General features: G+C 46.3%; 1 protein-coding gene across 2 annotated transcripts in view; it reads right to left on the reverse strand.

The window, feature by feature from the left end:
* Htt (huntingtin) overlaps positions 1-22,322 on the reverse strand; it is a 144,758-nt gene that overhangs the window by 7,316 nt on the left and 115,120 nt on the right. For both annotated transcript variants that reach the window (XM_052736145.1, XM_052736144.1), the window contains 15 exons: positions 21,480-21,657; positions 20,410-20,505; positions 17,925-18,112; positions 15,366-15,492; positions 12,623-12,723; positions 11,439-11,593; positions 10,925-11,064; positions 9,992-10,074; positions 8,421-8,551; positions 8,154-8,283; positions 6,619-6,774; positions 2,944-3,134; positions 1,247-1,361; positions 920-1,133; positions 418-523 (listed from right to left, as the gene is read on the reverse strand). In XM_052736145.1, coding sequence (XP_052592105.1) covers positions 418-523; positions 920-1,133; positions 1,247-1,361; positions 2,944-3,134; positions 6,619-6,774; positions 8,154-8,283; positions 8,421-8,551; positions 9,992-10,074; positions 10,925-11,064; positions 11,439-11,593; positions 12,623-12,723; positions 15,366-15,492; positions 17,925-18,112; positions 20,410-20,505; positions 21,480-21,657 — 2,111 coding nt within the window. The remainder of the gene's footprint in view (positions 1-417; positions 524-919; positions 1,134-1,246; positions 1,362-2,943; positions 3,135-6,618; positions 6,775-8,153; positions 8,284-8,420; positions 8,552-9,991; positions 10,075-10,924; positions 11,065-11,438; positions 11,594-12,622; positions 12,724-15,365; positions 15,493-17,924; positions 18,113-20,409; positions 20,506-21,479; positions 21,658-22,322) is intronic.

Genomic DNA, 22,322 nt, shown 5'->3' on the forward strand with positions numbered 1-22,322 from the left:
TCCGACCTATACCTACCCCACTAATGCACACACAACTGTGGTATTCACCTGAGAAGCACACAAGTGACTCCGACACTTGGCAGTGTCTTTGCCCAACCAAGGGTGCCTTCCTGTGGATGTGGCCGGAGCCCTACCACAGCACTTGGGCACACTCCCAGGAGTGTTTATTTCCTTAGCAGTGGACTGTGGGATTCATGAGGGCAGTGGTGTGGCTGTAGTGGGCATGGGCCCAGCTATCCCTGAGTCTGGCTACAACTGGTGCTCTGTGAATATACGTGTATTGGAGAAATGGCCACAAGGTGCATTCTAAAGTTTAAGAGGATAAACAAATAAACACAGAGGCAACTGCTCTGGCTTTGGCTCTAGGACAGTCAATGACTACTGAGGTTAGAGGTGGGGTTGTGCTACATTTCTTACCTATCAAAGAGAACAGATACCCGCTCCATAGCAACAATCACAGACTCGCTGTCAGGAGTAGCAGGGCTGGGGTCAGAGGCTCTGCCCGGACTGGCCTTTTCTTTTCCTGAAACAGAAACACTCAGAAGGCTATAGGATTGAAACCCAAGAGTCTTGAAATCAGCAGTCAGTGGCTCATATAGGTCTTAACCAGATAGGCAGAGATCCTTCAAAAGCAGGTGATTAAAGTCCCCAGCAAGGCAGGACCCAGCTCAACTTTCTTACAACTCTCAGGGATGCATTGGTCAGAGGCAGCTCTGATACCTATACATGGTGGTATCATGTGAGCTGCGTTGGACCCTAGAATTTCTGGAAAGGTGACAGGACTGGCTTAGGGCCACACTCAGGCTGCCACACCATGAGGTCTAGCTTGTGTCCCTGAGTATGTTCCTGCTTCACTTCCTAGAAGCTAGGCCAGGCACAGTGGCACTGGGTGAGTCTATGACCCTTACAACTTGCTCACCTGTGTACATGCAGGTGAGCATCAGGCCTAGGGCTGCCATGGCCCGGTGTGGGCTTTGTACATTCACTCTGTCCACGCTTAGCTTGACCAAAGACTCTGTATCTAACCGAGAGAGCTGCTCAGACAGCAGGAGACGCTCCAGACCCCGGAGGGCACAGTGGTAAATGATGGAGGGGGTGGACTCCTCGCTTCCAGACAGCATCACTCCACACATCTAGACAAGGAGAAAGGCTTGTTCTTATCCTCCCCAAAAGCACAATGACCCAATGGTTCAGTCCACAAGGAAACCTGCCTGTGTCCAACAGAGCCCATCCAGAGCCCTCTCACCTGTATCACAGATGCTGAAAATTCTGGTCCCACATCCAGAGGGTAGTTTTCCATCAGATAGAATGCAGTGGCGCACATCACCAGCACATGCTGCTGGCTGTGAATGTTCACGCAGCTGAGAATGGGAGACAGTAATCATACCCAGTCACATACAGCAGCCCCTGGCTGTCTGCAGTGGGGACAGTTTTAAAGCATATCCATCCACATCTATCGAGTATAGAGCCCTGGGCCATGCCAGCTTCTCCAGGCCTTTTCACCTGGTTGGCCTAGTGACTACACTGTTTCCAGAGCTGCTTGGTCTCAGCTTGGCACGCCATCCCAATGCTGTACCTCTTCATAGGCCACTTCGCTCTTCCTGCAGATTCTTCATGTTCAAGATGCTTCCTCAGGGTGTCTGTCTGCTCCACATGTGGCATGTGCCAACTTGTAACACTCTACCTCATGGAATCTCCAGTTGGTACCCGTTGCCAGTGGCAACAGTAGGAACCTGGCTAGCATATGAGTTAGACCAATGCCACCATAAACGAAGGAGCCACACACCCTTCTACCCTTTCAGATGTGTTCAAATGACACTGTCACTCCTAGGAACAGGCCACCGCTTCTGTATGTTACATGGGACCCTTTGCCCAAAGCACTGAGCAAGGTCTACTTATTATCTGACTGGGCACTGCAAGCTCCTCACACCCGCCCCAGTCCCCTATGCCCTCTTCATTCCTCAGCAGATTGTGCTTTCACGGAACCTGCCAAATCTGCTCCAGGCCAGGATCTGGAATCTCAGGACAATGGGTAGCTGTTTGCTTACCTTGCACACATGGAAGCTACTATTCAGCAAGGACTACAGGGAAGAAATTGCCTTCCTACAAGCCGCTATCTCTGTCCCAACTCAACTTGCCGCTGCCTGTTGGGCCCCTGAAATGTACTTCTGCTCACCTGTCAGAATGCTGCCTCCTCACAGCAGCTGTGTCTGTCAGCCTAAGACCTCACCATCTCCAAACCTTTCATTTAACTTTACTCTCCATTTCTCAATCAACAATCCTGTCACAGAACAGCTGGCTTTTCCTCCAAGTCCCTTCTCACCCCTAACTCATGTCCCAAACTCTGAGCATCCAGGTGTGCTCCATCAGGTCACAGCACCTTCCTCTGCTTCTAAAACAGAGCTGTGATGGACTCAACTTGTTTTCAAAAGGACCAGCATGTGAGGCATCTTTAGGGGGAGGTAGAGATCAGAGCAGGAATAAAGGGCCTCACAGGAAACATGGGGCTGATCAGAAACTAAAGAGGAGGCTAAGTCTGGTGGAGAAGACAAGATTGCTGCCCACATCACTGTGCTAGGTGCCATAGGAGAGTGATGCCGAGGAAGGACTTTTCTTCCTGCTAGAGAAATCCAAGAAAGCTTCTGACATACACTTGTGCCCTGAAAAAAGGTTACCCTCCTGGGTTCCCTGCCTGTCACCTACCAGGACCTGGCACACACTGTGTTATTGCTTTTGAAACAGGATCTCATCTGTAGCCCTGGCTGGTTTCAAGCTTATGCTGATTTTCCTGCCTCAGCCTCTCTCAAATGCTGGGATTATAAGCATGTGCTACCATACCAGCTCTAGCACATACTTTGAAAGTCAAAGAGGACTCTTTGGTTTGGTTTTGTTGCTGTTAAGACCACTCCAAAGCCGGCAGCCCACCCAGCCATCCCCACTCACTGAGCTATTCCTCTGAGGTTGGACAGCAGGTAGTCACTAACAACTGGAATGAGCTGCTTTGCAGTGTCATCCAGGAGGTCACACTCCAACACGTAGAGGATGCCATGCAGGGCTCCGATCTGGCTGGGGAGGTGGCTGCTCCTGAGTGTGCTCTCCAGTAGGCGGCTGACTGGTTCTGCCACAGTTTTGTCCTGTATACAAGCACAGACATGAGTTGCTGGAGACAGACCGATGGCTGACTGCCAATGGCCTGTTTCCCTGAAGCTGAAAGAGCCTGGCTGTAGTCCAGCACACAGCAGAGTCCACACAGGGGCTCAAATCCATGCAGGAGAGGTTGGTGTAAGTGCTGACCCAATCTAAAAACCTGAATTTGAGAGTGGATTTACCTTACGTAGAAAATGTGATTTGTGCTCACACTTGCCTCTCCTTTTGGAGTTGTAGTATGTGATGGGCAGAGGGTGCTCTATAACCTGCCTCCACTGACAACCCTGGATTCTGAGCTCTGCTGCCCTGTGTGGTCTACTCCTTGTCTACCTACTGGATGGATGAGTTGTGTTCTGTATGACTATTCTGGAACAGTATTCACATCTGGTTTTCTAGGCTTTACCCAGGAACCTTCTCCCTCAGCTGATTTTGCCTTGTGTCTCTCTTCACTATAATGAACCTTGGTCTGGCTCTTCCTAGCAAAGCTTGTTGGTAGTTGTGAAGCTGATATTAACTTGTGCTAACCTGGACTGACAAGGTATCATTTTCTCTGGGTATTCTAAATGTGGCAGCTGAATTTACGCCTAGACACCCAGCACACACCTTGACACAGGACCCCCTCAGCAGTGAAGACTGTTGTTGTGTGATGCAACCCAGGGGCACTTCAGGGGCTGACTGTGTCCTACGAGACACCCTACCAGGAAAGGCTGGCTGCGAACTCTTGTCTCATGACAGAAGAGGCCATCTGGTTGCTGGGTGGTAGCGGCGCATACCTTTAATCCCAGCACTTGGGAGGCAGAGGCCGGTGGATCTCTGAGTTCAAGGCTAGCCTGGTCTACAGAGTGAGTTCCAGGACTGCCAGAGCTATCACAGAGAAACCCTGTCTCAAAAAATCAAACAAACAAACAAACAAACCAAAAACAAAGAAGAGGCCACCCAACCCTCTCCAGGGGAGTCTGTATTTAATGGTCTTGGGCTAAAGAAGGGTGACAGTCTTTGCCGGTTGTTTCCTTCTCACCCCCTTCCCTGTGTGTCCCCATGAAGTCACATGTCCTTCCTAAGGATAGTACAACCTTAGGCCTCTGACCACACTTCTGCAAGCTAACACCAGGATATATTGTTGAAGGCTGCAGATCTAACAGTGAGTAAAGAACAGTGACAGTTTGGATGTACGTTGTGGAACACTGTCCTCTGGGCATGACACAGTCATGCCATCTTGAAATCAGACGAGCTGGACTCACACAAGACTCTCACAAGTACAGAACTATGTTCTCTCATAGCAGGGGTAGCTTAGGCCCGAGACCCGAAACTCAGCACCCTGCATATATATAATCCTGCCCAACTGCCCTTGGTCTTGCTTGGGAAGAAGGCTAACTGAAGAGGGAGAAGAGTGTCGGTCTCCGTTTATGCAGCTTTTGGGGTGTCATTACCCATCCATGGGTGGGGTTTTTAGTGTGCAGCTGTTTTGAAGTCACTCAGCTCCAGTAAGTAAGCCTTCACCCATGCTGCTGTGAGGAAAGCCAATCAATACACTGGTTTACAAGCTGGACTTGTACCATCAGTGGTCTATCTGAGGTGAACAGACCTTTGCTCAGGTTTCCCCAGGAAAAACAATGCAGCAGTGCAACACCATCTGTCACAACACAGGACAGGCTAAAAGCCTCTCCGAAGACAATTGCCTTCAAGGAAGGCGCCTGTGTACACAGAGCTGGGAACTGGAGCCATTCGCCATTCTGCCTTGGGGTTGTTCTTTTAAAATCACCATTATTTGCCTGATGCATTTGATTTACATTTTGCCTGAGGAACCTGGGCCTGAGCACAAAACCACAGTTACAAGGAAAGTCAAGCCACTGAAGCCCCCCCATGAAGGAAAATGGACCTCCCACAAGGACACAGGCCTGACAGCACCCAGAAGATGCCTGCTTTGAAGAGTGTGCTCACACAGGGGGACTAAGTGCTCATTGTTCCTGTTCTCTGGATGATGCTAAGTCATCAGCATGGCCCAGGCTATGGCCACCCATGCTGTATACCTGTTCTAGCCTCTAGGTTCAGTGACAACAGACTCTATAGCAGAGCAGTAAGCAGAGGCGGGAGCTGTGCTCCGCCATGACCTATGTGTGCTGCTGCTTTTTCAGGCTGCACATGGTTGGACAGGCAGGTGAGAGAGGTCATCAGGGACTTGTGGCTGCAGTGATAACAGCAAGGCTCTTACTAAAAGGGAAGACATGGCACATAAGGCACATGGAGAATGGGCCTCAAGAGGCTCATCCACATCACTCTGCCAGTAGCCCCAACTACTTCCCACACAGCAGCCACTCATGCGTCTCCTGAACACGTAAGCTTCTTTCTTTAAAAGTTACCTTCACTTTTGTATGTGGTATGTGTGTAAGTATCCACCTGTTAAATACACATGTGCATTATGGGAACCTGTAGAGGCCAGAAGAGGGTGTTGGTTGTGAGCTGGCAATGTGGGTACTAGGAATGAACTTGGGTATTCTGCAAGAGCACCAAGGGTTCTTAACCACTGAGCCATCTCTCTAGCCCAAGTTTCTATTGTTATCACAAAAATGGGTTCCAGGAAACATATATTAAAAACATGATGATAATTTTTAACATTTAATGATAACATTTTAACATAATTTAAAAACACAATACTAATTTAACATTAAGTGACAGGGCAAAAGGGCTTGTGCCAACAGTCTACGGTCACTTTCCTTTACTGGCCATGCTGATGCCCTCCAATATGCACCAACAAGATGTGTGTAGCTGATGTATTTTCTATGAGAATCACCTAATACGTATTTAGGAAAGGCAAAACCAAGTAGTACTAGCTAAATTCTGATAAGCCAGCAGCAGAATAATGAGGAATAATAACGAGTGGGAGAATCAAGGTATGAAGTACACATCAGGCATCCCCAGAGCACCTTGATTTGGGATTTCTCAGTCCGTATCTGTTGTTTGTAAAATACCCTGTCTAGGGTGTTATGTGACAGACAATCACGATGTGAAGGATAGATATCTATATTTCCCAAAGTTTCATGCAAGCTTACTGTGACAAAGGGTCACCAGGGAAGACTGCAGGCCAAGGGACACAGTGGGATCCAGACCCTATCAGACCCAAGTGACAGACTGGCAGCAGAAGCAAGGCACAGTTCGAGTATTTGTGCTGTCCCGGTGCCTTTAGACTTTTTGTCCTGTAGAGGTACCTACGATGATGGCATAGAGGCCAAGGGGCACAGGTTCTTCAACCATGTTCACCATGAACTATCTCAGTCCCCTGTGGGGATGCTCCCGACAGGCACTGAGTTCTTTGATTGACCAGAGCTGTGGTTCACATGTGCCAAGGAGCTTGGCCTGGGACAGGCCTTTGAAGTAAAGATACAGGCAGTACATTTGACCAACACCAGGTCCCAAAGCAGAGAATCCCAAGTGGCTTCAATGGGGGCAGCCTCTGCACTCCCTCTCACTTACCATCCCAAGGACAGCAGCCGCCTTACAAGTGGCAGGCACTAGGTACTGAATGAGGATCTCATCTTCTGAAGGGTGCACTCTCCGTAGCTCTGTCAGCGTTAGATACATCATTTCAAACTGGGTGCGTTCAGTGAACAAGTCTGACACCACGAGAAGCTGGAGAGATGAAGATCAGAACAAGAAGGAGACCATTACACCCGGAGAAATGTAAGAAATGTAGCCTAAAATGCAGTGGGTGGCAAGGCTAGTCCATCGGAGAATAATAGGGGAATCCTCAGTCCTGACTGGAGAGACTTAAAATACAGAGTGTAAAAGTGGTCGCAGAGTATCATGTTAAAAATGCCTTTGCATGCACACTACAGAGGAGCTTGGATCTCAGCTGCCACATATACAGGAGTGATCGTTTTCAGGCAATGTCCATCAATCCAGGGCCAGGCCCTCAAAACTCCTAGGAAAGGGACATGGGCAATCATTTCTCTCTCTGTTATCACTGTTACTTTTATTTAATAACATTGAGTGTGTATTTGCATGTGTATAAATGCCGGTGTGCGCAAACCACAGCATGTGTGTAGAAGCCAGGAAACAACCCTTGGGAGTCAGTTCTCTCCTTTTACTGTGGGTTCTGAGGCTCAAACTCAGGCTGTCAGATCTGCACAGAAACCACTTTTACCTGCCGAGACATCTTGCTGGCTCCACTATCACTAATCTACTATATATGTATTTGTTTTTTAGTTATTTTTATGTGAATGGGTGTTTTGCCTGCATGTATGCTGGTGCACTATGTGTGTGCTGTGCCTAGAGAGGCCAGAAGAGGGACTCAGATCCCCCGGAACTTGAGTTACAGGTGGTTGTGAGCCCCCATGTGGGTTCTGGGAACAGAACCTGGGTCCTGCAGAAAAACAACTGGTGCTCTTAACTACTGCTCTCTCCAGCTCCCACTATCACTTTTAAAAAGACCTAGTGACTATTTTAGAGCCTTTCAGTTTTTATCTCCAGCCTTGTCAATACCGATAATTGCCACTCATAAAGTAAATATCCTGTTTGGGCCTGTAGCTGAAGAGAACTGCAGTACCATGAGACTACTTATCTGACTATCTACTTATCTAAGAAGAGTAATGTCCAGGAGTTCACAGCTGTTTGTAACCACCCAGGAAGAGACAGACAGACAGACAAGGTGGGCTTTTGGAACTGTGACAGCAACTGGCATACTACACACTGGTGCTACATTTGAGAGCATCTGCCTGCTCTGGATCTGAAAAAGAAAATCTGCCCTGTCACCAACTTCAGACACTCTGCCCCTCATACCTGGGAGGCTGCAGGAGTTCCTTTACAGGTTCTAAGACATTACAGACCAGAGGGTGTGTGTGTGGGGGTGTGTGTGCGCACATATGCACTTATGTATATGGTATCTATCTAGTGCATACAGGTGCTACGGTGTTTGTGTAATGTGTCTGTGGAGTGTATTTAGTACGTGTGTGCATGTAGTATGTGCATGTGTGTCCCTGGTGAGGGGAAAGAGGGGAAGGCAAACTTACAGATCGAACCACTTCACTGATCAGGATGACAGGGGTCTTTCTGGCTGCACTGGATGGCAGGATCCAGCGGCTGTACAATTCAAGCAGAAACTGCGAACAGGAGTGAATATCAACCCCAGCACGGTGTTTTCTGCAGAGTGTGAAACATGGATATTTTCCCCATACACAGATGAGAGGTTCACCTCAAGAAGGACCCCAAACATATCAAGTGACTGAGAAAACAATTTCAAATTGCTTATTGGAAAAAAAAAAAAAGCCAGTATAAACCTGGAATTGACTGGAGAGACAGGTGGTGACGCTGGAGCAGGGACATCAGCCTCCTCCTCTTCCTCTTCATCCCATTCTTCCTCTCTCAGGGGTGTGATGTTGTTCCCCAGCCACACAGAATGTATGGACACCTGCCACAGAAGCAGGCACCAGCGTTAAGGACATTGTTGAGGCCTCGACTTCTTGTTGGGCAGGTACAAGCCAGTCCCCCTAGCCTGAGCACATATGGCCACTGTAATGATCTATCTCATTCAGACCCTTACGTTACTGTCAGAGGAGCCCCTGGGTAGGCAGACAAGGGCTAAACTGTTGGCAGAAAAACTCTGACCTTAGGTTTAAGGCCTGAATGAGTGTCTGGAAAGGGTATGAAGTAAAAGAGGCTCCAAAAATTGACACTACCGTCCCTGTAGAAAGGGACTATACATGGATTTTACAAACCTGGTCTCATTCATTTGTCTGAGCTGCTTGCTTAGATTAATTTCTCCAAGGATGCAGAAGGAGGTGTATTTGTTTTAGGAAGGTGTAAGGGGCAGTTATGAGCCCCAAGGCCCCAAATGCAGCTCCAGATGAAGTGGCTTTTGCACTCTCAGTATGAACAGTGACCTCCCTTCTGATGGCTCCTCTACAAACCCTCTCACATTTTCCTTTATGACCTCAGACACCTTCCAGTGAGTGTAAGCTGAGAATTGTGAATGAATTCTAGGTGCCAGTGTTCTCCACACCCAGCCCTTTCTACCATCTCTTTCTCCCAAATGGAAAGCGGAAGCTCAGCCCAGTAGCTTTTTTTTTTTTTTTTTTTTTTTTTTTGGTTTTTTTTTGATAGTTGAAAGGTATTCCAGGCAAGGCAAGGCTGGAACTATACTTTGGCCCCACATAGTCCTACTATATTCAGCTTGCAGACACTGGAGCTGGACTCAGGTACTGAAGGAAACAGAGTTAGATGAGTGCAACAGAGCCAGAAGGGATAGTGTGACCACAGAGCCAGGGACATGGACCTAGAAGGCGGTCATGGACCCGGGGCCCAGGCATCTTGTTCATCACCTCAACCTTAGAAACACTCCATGAAAAGCACTTCACATTCTAACTATCACCGTGACTTATCTTAGGGCAGAATTTTCTCTGCAAAGGTAGGAAGGAATAGAGGGGTTTGTCTAGAAAAGCAGCGGGTACCATAGCTCCCTGACCCCTGCAGTCAGCAGCTGTCAACTATCCTTATGGCTCTTCTAAAGTGTAATGTTCACCTGCCTGCTGCCTGCTAAGCTGTACACTCAGCTGCCCTCTGGACCAGCAGCCAGGAAGCTTTCAGTGCTGCATCTGTCTCAGCAGTTCTCAGCTGACTCCATTCTGTCCTCTGACCATTCATGCTTCTTGGCTCTCTCCTGTATCACATCATTCCACTATGTTTTATACACATCTGCATGCATATATGCAATATATTCAAATCTAGAATAATGTATGTAAATAAAACTTTCCTCTGAATGTGGTATGTGGCTCAAGCCTGAGGACAGACAAGGCTGGTTATAATTTCAGCCTATAGTCCTCACAGGAGGGAATGGAATGGTGCAACTGACCTGGCCCAGCTTGTAGCTCACGTTGCCTAGCTCCCGCTCTGAGTTGATCTGCAACAGTAGCTTGTCATGGCTGATGAGGGCACCTGTAAAACATCAGCATAGCACTGCTTGAGACCCTGATCTTGGCTGGACAGATCTGGGTATCCTCTCCATTGGCAGGATGGCCCAGATACACAGAGGCCCAGTAGGTCTCAGAGTACTGTCACTTGGCAACCTGTTGAGCCAGTAAGCCTGGTGGGCAAACTAGACTATCTCTTTTTCTTTGGCTGCCTCAAGCTAAATGCATTAGATCTCACACCACCCATTCTCTCCCAGGGCACTCTGATGTCCTCCCTAGAGCTGTACTTGAGTTCCTATAGTCATCTAGCCACCTCTCTCAAGCCTCTAGAGAGCAAGTATGTCATTTCTCACCCATCCTACTGGCCCAGACAGAGGTTCCTCAAGGTCCAAGCCCATGGCCATTTAATTCAATGTCCCCCAAATGATTTTGGGATACATGACACACTGCATTTCTACACTGAAACTTCCCCAAATAAAGCCTTTGAGGTACTTAAATTTACAGCAACAAACAAATCCTAAAAGAACAAGGTAATTATAAGATTGAAGCAGTTTGTTCAACAATAACAAAGGGAGATGTCAAAGAGAAGGGTAAGGAGGTTTTAGAGGGAGTTCATTCAATATACATTATGTACTTGTATGAAAATGTCCTTATGTAACACAGTAACTTGTACAATTAATATACACAATGGAAAGAAAAAGAACCTACAAAATTCTCTTCATTCAAGTGAGATGATACACTTTGGTGCTCATGGTGGTACATATCCTGGCAAAGCATGAAACTTGTGAATGGGGGCAATACACTCAGCATGCAGCCTCCTTGCTAAGCCTCAGCAAGAATGCTAGCCACATTCTTATTCTAGCTCCTTTCTGTACCTGTAGTAGCTGGCAACAGAGAAGGGACAGGATCCCATGCCTGGTGAGAATGGTGAGTGGCAGTATTCTCTCTCTGGGAAACCATTTCTTGGATCTCTTGTTCAACAATCCCTCTGATCATGCTCAACTTTCTTCCAAATCTACAATTCAGAACCAAGGGAAAGAACATGTTTGCGTCTTTCAAATGTCACAGGAGTGAAAACCACCAGGACTTCTCTTTCACTTGCCCGAAGCAGCTGGTCTAACAGCAAACAAGCCCTTCAGCAGGTGCTCATTCCTGACCCATAAGTCTGAGCCTGAACACCCACTGAAGCCCAGAACATTTCACACTAAATTTTCAGCTTGTCACCAATGACAAAAATCACTTTTGGATCTATATCCCTAGGCAGGGCCACAGACACAATGTCACACCAATTCTTACAACAAAGGAAGGGCTATGGGAAGTTCAAAGTGGCGCGGACTACTTCACCATCCGCTGCAATAGAATGCAGCCTACGGAGGAACTCAGGCAAACCTGGTATCGAGCGCCTTCAGGGGCTTGTTCCGGGGCTGTTGTTCCAAGCAGCTTACGGCTGGATTGCCAGCTACAGGCACCGTCATTGCACTGAGCACTAGAGATGTGATGGCCTGCACAGCCAGGACATGGATCTGGGTCCTTTCTGTGTCTTCCTAGAGGAACAGCCACATGTTGACAACACGACAAGATACCAACTACTCATTCGGCCTCTACTTCACACAGTGCCCACAGGCCATAAGGCTTCAGACAGGAGGATCAGATCCCTTAAGACCCTTCCCATAGCCAAGGTCTTTAGTCCAAGTTTGCTTGGCATTGGTTGTACATCTATATACTTGGGCCTTGGAATAAACCTCAAGTATCCAAATACTTGGCATAGAACTCCAAATAGGAATTTACCTCGGAGGAAATTCCACCTTAAATTCCATCATCATTTTAGAACACTGCCTATGGCAACCTGATAGTTACAGAAGAGTTTGAAGATAATCTTTATGACCTGTGACCTACATAGATTCATTCCACATCTCTCAGGATCAAGGGCTCATATCCCAGTACTTTTAAGTCCAAGAATATGGTGGTTATTCATGTCTTTTTTTTTTTTTTTTTTTTTTTTTTATAAAAAATTTATTTATCTATTATGTATGCAGTGTTCTGCCTACATGCCAGAAGAGGGCGCCAGATCTCATTACAGATAGTTGTAAGCCACCATGTGTTGCTGGGAATTGAACTCAGGACCTCTGGAAGAACAATCAGTGCTCTTAACCACTGAGCCATCTCTCCAGCCCCGGTTATTCATGTCTTATTAGCACGGTCTACATTAATACTAAGCAAACAAAACCTCTAAGATAATTAAAACAAAACAAGTAAGAAACACACACATGGCCTGGATTCATGGCCCTTTTTGTTTTAGATCAGTGGTATTCCTTCAGATAGTGAGAAATGAATAACAAAATGCAAAAGTACTGAAAGAGAACAATCTTACTGATCATTGATGTGGAATGTATCATAGTAAAAGACACATCCTAGCTACTGGAAGCCCAGTCTCCAAGCCTCTCGGAGGATTTGTCTTTACTCTGGAGCATCAGTTGAGATACGACCAGCCTGCTTTCCTGTTCCCACACAGAGTCACCAGCTGCCATAGCTACAAGTTCCCAGTTAGTCACCCCTAGTAATGGAAGTCTCACCTCTGGTGGGCTCTCCTCCTGTTCCATCACCAGGGGCTGAGTCACCAGGACACCAAGGAGGGTGGCCCAAGTTTCTTCGAACTGGGTACGACTGGTCCACCCTGGGAATTAATTATCACATTAGTTTCCCAACTCCCCAAACCCATGAAGAGACACTAACAACGTAACTCCATCAGTACTGTTCCTAGAGCACCACCTTCAGGGCAATCCTACAGCATAAGGAATGTCATTCTCTCCATTTACCATGAAGGACACTGGAGCACACGGAAGTTAGTTATGCTATCAAGGCCAAGAGGAACAGGCAAAGTTCAGCAGCCCAAATTGCCCTTCAATCCCCCATTGTGTGGTACAGTGACAAGGATGTCCACACAGGTTTCACTCAAGCAGGTTAGGCTATTCCTGCCTACAAAGCATTTTTAAAAGTCTCACTTTAAGTCTGACCATGAGACTGCAGACCAGACCACAGAACCACATACATGATAATTCTGTCTCTATAAAGCTGGTGAGATTAAACAGTGTCAGCAAGATGGCTGACAATCTGAGTTCAATTCCCACATGGAAGGAGAAAACCAATTCCTGCCAATTATCCTCTGCCCTCCATGTGCATGCTGCACTATGGGCATGTTCATGTGAGTCCTGCCTCCATAAAGTAAATAAATGTAAATAGTGAAGCCACCCAGAAGACAGATCAGAAAAGCATGGCATTGGGCTGGGAACATGCCAGCAAGCAGCAAAGGCAATCTAGGAAGCCATTCTTCAGGTTCACTAAAGAGCTACATCAGAGTAAAGATCTACAGCACTCCTTGCAAGGCAAGGATACAGTGAAGAAGACTAGAAAAGTAGAGCATCAAGTGCTAGGACCTTCTGGAACAAGGGGAATGATTCAGACTCAAGTGAATACCAACACCAGGAGATAGACTCAGGTGATAATTGTCCAAGGAAGGCATAAATGGGCAAAAGCAAAGGCAATTGTGCTGCCTCGTTTATGTCACATTGACACAAACTAGAGTCATTTACGAAGAGGGACTCTCAGCTAAAAAAATGTCTCCATAAGATTGGACTATAGGCAGGGGAGTTTTCTTAATTAGTGATTGGTATGGTAGGGCCCAGCCCACGTAGGTGGTACCATCCCTAGGGTGGTGGTCCTGCATGCTTTGATAAAGCAGGCTGAGTAGGCCTTGGTGAGCAAGCTGGTAAGCAGCATTCCTCCATGGCCTCTACTCTTGTTGCTGCTTCAAGGTTCCTGTCCTGTGTTCCTGCCCTGGCTTCCTTCAGTGATAGACTTATAAGCTATAAGGAAAAATAAACCCTTTCTTCCCTACGTTGCTTCTGGTCATGGTGTTTATCACAGCAACAGGAAAATAAATAAGACAGGCAGGAAAAAAAGCTCCTCATGGGAGCTGCCTGATTCTTACTCAGAAGTTACTGAGAACAGTGATGAACTATTCAATTTATGGACATAGGAAGTTGAGGTAGGTTACTGAGAGCTGAATAAGAAAACTTGAAGAAGCCTAAGGGACCTACATTGATCAGGCCATGGATCAGGTACCCAGGCTTTTCTAGGAAATACCCCAGCATGGAAAGGCTATGAGGATTATAATCACACTACCTGATCACACCCTGTGGTGTTTGAATGAGATTGGCCCCCATATTTGCATACTTAGACCCTAGGTAATAAACTGTTTGAAAAGGATTAGGAGGTGTGGCCTTGTTGGAGGAGGTATGTCACTGTGAGTGGGCTTTGAGGTTTGAAAAGTTCACACCAGGCCCTGTACGCCCCCACCCCCTTCTTTCCCCCTGCCTGCTGCTTGTGAATCAAGATGTACAGCTCTCAGCTACTGCTCTACCAACATGCCTGTCTACTTCCCACCACGATGATAATGGACTAGAGCCTTCTGAAACTGTAAGCAAGCCAACTAAATGCTTTGTTTCCAAAGAGTTGCCTTGGTCACGGTGTCTCTTCACAGCAATAGAACGGTGACTAAGACACACCCTCATCAGAAAACAGGGGTGGGGGAGCAATTTAGATTGTGCTTCTGAAAGCAGAGAAGAGTCCTGACAGGAGAACTACTCGTGCTACTGCTGACTAAGACACTAAGCATATTCATGTTCACATCTGCAGCAAATACATGAAATGGACACAATCCCCATTTTATGGGCCACTGCACTGAGGGTCCCACACTGAAGCCAAGGGATGAGCAGGGCTGTCTGGCCAAATCTACCTTCCCTCATTCTACCGCCCTGGCTCCTGTGACACTTAGCTTACGGTGTTCCCCATGCTGCTCATTCTACATATGAGGAAAAAAACCTAAGTGAGAACACGAGGTCAAAGTAGCAAAGAGAGGAAATCACTCCATTACTTACAGTTTGTTGTTGCTGTAGCCCTAGAGACTGAACCCTGGGCTTCGTGGTGTTAGGCAAACACTACAGTGAGCCATAATCCCAGTCCACTTGTACAGTTTAGTCTGAATGCATAATATGAAGACCGGATCTGGCTTCCTGAGATAGTTACATGTGCATTTCCCTTTGTTCAAAGAAGCCTGGCATGCAACCCCACACAACTGCCTCGTCTATGTGCGCCTAGGTCTATATTCTCACCATAATTCCATATACTGCAAAATGTGTGACGAAGGCTTGTTCCATCATCACCCCAGAACCTTTCCAGTTGCCAAGGGAGATGGCCCCTCCCTGGAGCTTCATGCATGTGTGTGGTGTATGGAGACTGAGGAGGACTGTGGGGTACCTAGGGTGTTGATTCGATAGATGAACTCCTTGAGGATCTCCTTCTCCTGGAGGAATTCCACAGGGATCTCAGGGAACACTGTGCCAAAATCCCCTCCAGGTTTGGGTGACCACCCAAGTTTCCATACCTGAGAAGATGAAAAGAGAGTAACAGCTGGGTGGAGACGCCACAAGGAAAATGAGAGGTCCCCCCATTCCTTTCTCTCAGCTAGTCTCCCTGCTGAGCCAGCTGTCCCCCCCTCACTACTCACACAGACTTTTCCAGAGCCACTGCCTTCCCACAAGAGGCTCCCACCCTTTGGCCTAGAACGTTCAAGGCCAAGCTTGACTCCCACCACTCTGCTCTGCCTTTCCAAGGCCAGTCCTCTACATTCTTTTCCGCCCCTCAGACTGGCTGTATACAAGCTAGACTTCTTGTGAATCTCGAGACGCTGGGACCCACAAATACTGAATGTGTGTTAGAAAAAAGGCAAACACTAATGAAGTTCAGTCTCATATATACATATGCATTGGCAAGCAGGCACAAGGCCAACCCCACTGTTCATTTCTATCAACTCTGAGAAGTTGAGTTCTGCCATTAGATATCTGGACAAGCACCAGGAACAAAAGGGAACCCTGAGGCACACCCTATGCTGTTCCAGTAACAGGACCATCTTGCTAGCTCAGCTACGTGCCTCAGTGAAGCCATGAGGACCTAAAGGAGCCTCCCCAGATTCCTACAACCAAGCTCTCTTTATCATAGGAAAGCCTTCTATAAATCTCTTATACCACCCATGAAAGTCTCTGAGGCATGCCCAGGGGGGATTCTGCAGTGCTTGCTACAGCTGCCTTCCTACCCCGGGCATTCAAGGGAGAGGATTAAAAGCACTTTTACCTACAGCACACAGCTTATGTAGGCAGATCCCCTACAGTCTTCCATGTTCGCTATACTGCCTTCTTGAAGTCTCCACAAGGAATGCTCCCGCCCAGGGCTGAACCCCATGCAGCAATGTTGGATGATCTCTTTTCTATTTCTATTTCTATTGGGCTCTTCCCAATGTCCACAGCTCTCTGTTCTATAAGCACTTCCAGCACAGCGAGGCCACAGCTCTCAAAATGGGTCCCTGCAACTCTAACGTCCCATGAATGTCACTTTCTAAATGTAAAGTTCTCCAGGATCTGACATGCAAACACACACATGCAGAGACTGTAGCCCAGCAGTAGGCACACACCCTATTCTGTGCAAAAAAACAAAACAAAAGTACTCTCCCCCTGGGCCTGGCTCTGTGTTCTGGTTCAAGTCCGCTGTGTACCAGCTTTGCTTTCTTGCTGAGGATTTTTGTAGAAAAGGATAGTGTGCTATTTCAGCAGACTTAGGTCAGCCTAGCTGCTGTTAACCCTCTTCCCATATTAAGCTCTTACTGAATCAAGAACCTGCCTATTTTAAGCTGATATGTGAAGAAAATTTCAAGAGAAAACCCACAATAGTGGTTGTCCCTACATGTATGAATCAATCTCTATCAATCTCTCTCTCTCTCTCTCTCTCTCTCTCTCTCTCTCTCTCTCTCTCTCTCTCTCTGTAGCTCTGGCTATACTAGAACTATGTAGACCAGGTTGGCCTAGAACTCAGAGATCTGCTTGTCTCTGCATGCACCACTACGTCCAGCTTTGTATGAATCTCTTCAAAGGTGAAGAGTGAAATTTCCGACTCACCATTAATTAGTTAGTCTAATCACTTCAGAATCACATCCAACATGAATACATCAGTGGAGATAAATTTAGTACTTTAGCTCATTTTTGAAAACCTAGTATTTTTACTAATAACCACTACACAGAATGCTTGGGGGATAACACAGGTGTCACAACCACCCACATACATGCAAAATGCTGGAACTACCAAAGAGAGTGTAACAGCAACAAAGACTGTGTGATAAGTGGGCACATATGCCTATAACTAATTCTAGCATTAGAGACGTAGAGAGGAGGATCTCAAGTTTGAGGGCAGCCCTGGTTACATATCAAATTGAGCAAGATCCTCTCAAAAAACCAAGGTCTGCATGAGGCCTCACCCTACACAAAAAACTATAGGCAACTGAGGAAAGCTGGAAATAGGAGAGGTGGCCTTACCCAGGGAAGAACATACCAATTGGTTGTTCAGCCCTGAAAACATACATACAGATTATACAGGATTATACAGACTGATCAGGTTATATTTAAGAATACACATACACACACACACACACACACACACACACACACACACACACACACACACACACTCATACAGTAACAATTAGTGAATAAAAAGGCCATGAATTTGAAGATCAGGAGGGGCATATGGGAAGGTTAAAAGGGAGGAAAGGGAAGGGAGAAATTAAATTATAATCTCAAATACAAAACAAAACAAAAACCAAGGGTTGGAAATGTACCATAGTGGTAGGGCATGCACAAGATTCCAGTCCCTGCCCCCCTGCTCCTGAATCCTCCCCAAAGACTCTACTTCAGTCTTAGGATCACCCCACCCTGAGGCTGCCAGTATACACCACTTACCCCTTTTCAGCAAAGGAGTGAATGGACTTACCAGAGGGGGCACACGCGTATAGCTGTTGACTAGGGGGAGACGTGCCAGACTGATGACAATATTCTTTAGCACTGCTGTGAGAAATGAAGGCAGGGTGCTGTTCCTCTTGTGGCCCAAGGCCAGCACTGACTGCAGGGATTCCACCATCTCTGCCACCATCTCGCAGGCCGAAGTGATGTAACTGGGATCTGCACAGGTAATGGTGATCAAGAGGGCAGTGTTGTCAAACGCACTGCAACCCTCCCACCCTTCCTCTGTATGCCCATGGAGAAGAGAGTACCAGGCCTATCAACCCTGTCCAGTCTACCAAGACTTTGGGCTGCTCACTTAGGACCTCCTGAGGATGCATCCAACCCCTGCAATTCTTTTCATTTCTGTGGGGAATAAAGTAATAGTCTTGAACCTGAGTTTCAGCCTTGGATGGATGAAAATTTTAGAGGCAGAGTGATGATGAAAATTCCAGAGCCAATCTGTCCTGTCAGGGTCTTGAGGGCAGGAACTGTTCATATTACCTCAGTCTTGATACAGCATAAAATTAAAAAAACCACTTGTTTAGTGGGTAAAGTGGACAGATAATTACCCTTGTCCATGAGATTCAACAATTTAGGCAATTTCCTAGTATAGAAAAAGGATCCTTATTGAGCTTAAGGAATTAAGCCCCAAAATAAAAGAAATAATGCATATCAGACTGACTTTAAGTAGTACCAACTAGGATGGGAGACATGGCTGAGCAGTTAAGAGCACTGGTTGCTCTTTCAGAGGACCTGAGTTCAATCCCCAGCACTCACATAGTAGCTCCTAACTATCTATAACTCTACTCCCATGGGATCCAGCACTTTCTTCTGGCCTCCTTGGGCAATGCATGCATGTGGTGCAGGCATACATGCAGAAAACACCCTCACACATAAAATTAAAAAACAAAAAGGACTAACCAGAGGTGACTTAAAAAACTTAATAAAACCTGAGTTACTTCTGACCAGAATTTCATTAACTGACCTCAAGAGAGACACAGAGGATGAGCAAAATTACATCAGCCTGGCTGGGCCAGGCGGCCCACTCTCATGATGGTGGGCATTTGCCCCAGAGCTTCACATGGCCTGGTTTTCTTACCTACATCTTACCATTACAGCAGAAGCACAGAATAACCTGAGTTGCTGCTCAGCTAAAAAAAAAAAAAAAACCCAAAAAACAAAAAAAAAAATCAAGCTGTGAGGTAGAGGTTTCCTCACTTTGCAGGCATCATAACTCAACTGCAGGAACTGGAGAGGCTCAAGGCAGGAACAAAGAGAAAACTCAGCCTATACTAAAATGGCATTGCTTATGGGCCACTGTGCAACCCTAAAATTTTGGAACAGGAGCTGGAAGACTACAGACAAAGAAGCTCTGTCTGCAAGTAGCCCCATCTTTTAAAATGGTTTCTCTCACTATACAGCTCAGGATGGACTCAAATTCATGACCCTCATACTTTGGCCTCCTTAGTGCTATATCGTGACAGGCTCATGTCACGATGCTGGGCTGTGAGTAGGCATTTCTCTATACCTATGATTACAAAGGCATATTTCTGGAGCCATAGAGCAGGGTGAAGGCTCCTGGTGACCCAAGGAAAGATAAACATTCAATGACACCTGCCTTCCCAGCTATGGGAGAGGGGCTGCAGCTATAGGTAGCATTCCTACCATTTGAGCCTCTGGGGTCAAGGAACTGAAATGGTTCTAGGAGCCTGGAGGTTAGGAGGCAAGGATTCACTTGGTCAAAATATACTTTGCCTTTCCACAACTGTCACAGTAAGACAGCTACCCTAGAATCAAAGAGGAAGACAATGTATGTGCCTAAGTCTAGAACAGTTTTAAATGATGGTGATTTCAGTTTTTTTTAAATTAATTTATTTTTCAAAGTAATGGCAGCATCTACCACTTAGGAGGTTGAGGCAGGAAGGTCATGAATTCATTGTCAGCCTGGGCTACAGAGGGACACCCTATCACAAAACATACAAGTCACCAAATGCCACCAAAAGAGATGTCTGAAACAGTCATTAAGGTTACAATATATCATGTGAATATCTACACTAACTTAACATTCCTTAGAGTTTTGAGTTATTTATTCCAAATTTAATACACACTTGCCAGTCCCTTATAACAGGTCAAGCACTAATTTTGGGAGCACAAAGAAAACATATTCTTCACCCTAAAGTGGAGTCACATGCTAAGTGCTGAAGACTAAGATGGAAGGCTTCCCAGAGAAGAGGTGCAAATCCAGGCTGTCGGGAAAGATGCAAGATAACTGGACCAACTGGTTGGGGAAAACGGCATGAAAAGACAGGAATGTGTATGCCTCTACGGTCAGAGAACCCTTAACTCTCTGGATGAGCCCTAGAGGACAGCAAGAGAAATAGGTCTCCTAGAGCCCACAGCACCACTTCATGCTTCTTTTGTGAATGAATTTGAAGGATCCAGAAAAACACAGAAAAACGGGTCCTAAGACTTACTTTGCATGTTTGCGTCTACTTCGTCCTTTCTGATGGCCCTCGGAGTATCTGACCTGCTTTCTGGGCCGAGAAGCTGGTCCCCGGGCTGGACTGCAACTGAATCACAGCAGAACGTACACTTTAACCTTCTTTCTACTTAAGTCTTCATACCTGTGCAGCCTTATAAAAACTTACGATGACAGCTATGTCAACTGAGGGCTACATTTTTGGAGCTAATTTCAGTAAAACCGAAAAGCACTGGCTAACATTAAAAGCAGGTACCAGAGCGTTGGCTGATCGTGAACAAACACGGACTCGTGCTTCCACGTTCAGGCTTCCAAGTACACTGTCCGCCATCTCCACCCTGAGAGTTTTTATCAGGCTATTCACAACTCAATACTGCTAAAAGCATCACTATGACCAAGAAGCTTAGCTTTTTAAAATTAATCCCTGGATCTTTGTTTCCAAGTTGACTACAAATGCACAGATGAAAACAATTTAAACAATGAAAGATCAAAACACCACTCTATAATGTTTAATTTGAAAACATAAAACTTCAAAACATCCTCTAACATGTAAACTATAATGTCCAATTTTTAAAAATTTTTAGCTAATGACCCTTGTTCAGGACACTGTTCCTTGAAAAGAATGAATCCCTTTTATTTTACAACATATTAGCATTACAATGCAGTATGCAAGCACACACTTCAACTCTAACAGAAGTCATCTATTGAATGTAATCTTGTTAATCTTATAATCATCTAGGACTAAGAACATCAAATAGTCAACTAAGACTAAAGATCAAAGGGATAAAACTTAAAAAAGTATTTTTTAAAAACTGGAACTCAAACTCTAAACAAATAACTAGAAAAGTAAATTCCAGTTAAGCTCCAGTATAATGTCAAGGTCTTGGGGTGGACAGATGGGGCCTTCTGAAGGCAGCACCTATAATCCATCCGTTCTACCCCAAGTCCTTACTGGTTCTTGGGAAATAGGAGACAAGAAGGAAAAACGTTAATGACTGACATGTATTGTTGATTACCAGGTTAGATTCGTGAAGACAAGAAAGTTACTCATAGACAAGGACTTACTGGCTTCCAGGATGAATCGCACACAGTGGATGAGGGAGCAGGCATGGGTCACATACTCTGGGGAGGACAGCACCCCCCAGAGCCCAGGCACCTGTAGTGCCAGGCAGCAGCAGTCTAGGCCGGCTTGGAGGTCCAGACTCAGTGGGATCTGCTCATGGATCAAATGCCATGACAAGGCCTAAAGGAAAGCACCGTGTTAGAATGCTCACCCAGTATTGTGTCTCAGGGACCTCTAGGGAAGCAGTGCCATTAAAAGCTATGGGAGACCATGGCCAAGAGACCAGCCAACTTCCTTCCAGAAGGATGGCTCTGACCCAGGTTTCTAGGTGGTCATGCCTAGCTTTCTTAATATTTAGTCCTGGTCCAGCTATGCTCCAAAGTTCCAGCCTTACCTCTGTCAGAATATCCAACTACCTCAGATACCTTTTTCCTTTAGAACCATGGGTGCCTAGAGAAACTTGTCCTGAGCCACAGAGCCTCCGGTCAGAGGCTTTTCTCAAGGGCTCCTGTAACAGGATTTTTTTTTAAATCTCAGGTACAAAGCTGACTTTGGGAGTATTATTTATGACTAGTGACTTCTAGCAAGTCTCTGAAGCTCTCTGAGCTTCTTTCCCTGTGTGTGAAATGGGAACAGAGAGTTCACCCTGTAGAGTTGTTGTGGAAACCAAGTACCATGACACTGCAGCTCAGGCTATGACTCAGTACTTTACACATACATTTGCTTTCCAGTCTTCTCCACGGGGCTAAGACAAGCTGAAGACTACCTAACTCAGCCTGGTTCAGCTGGGGTCTCTGTAGCATACACCCTCGGGAGACTTTCTTTTCTCAGTATAAGGTGTCAAC

This window comes from Peromyscus californicus, unplaced genomic scaffold (assembly GCF_007827085.1).
Source record: "Peromyscus californicus insignis strain IS unplaced genomic scaffold, ASM782708v3 Scaffold_13__1_contigs__length_99412109, whole genome shotgun sequence".
NCBI classification, from domain to species: Eukaryota; Metazoa; Chordata; class Mammalia; order Rodentia; family Cricetidae; genus Peromyscus; species Peromyscus californicus.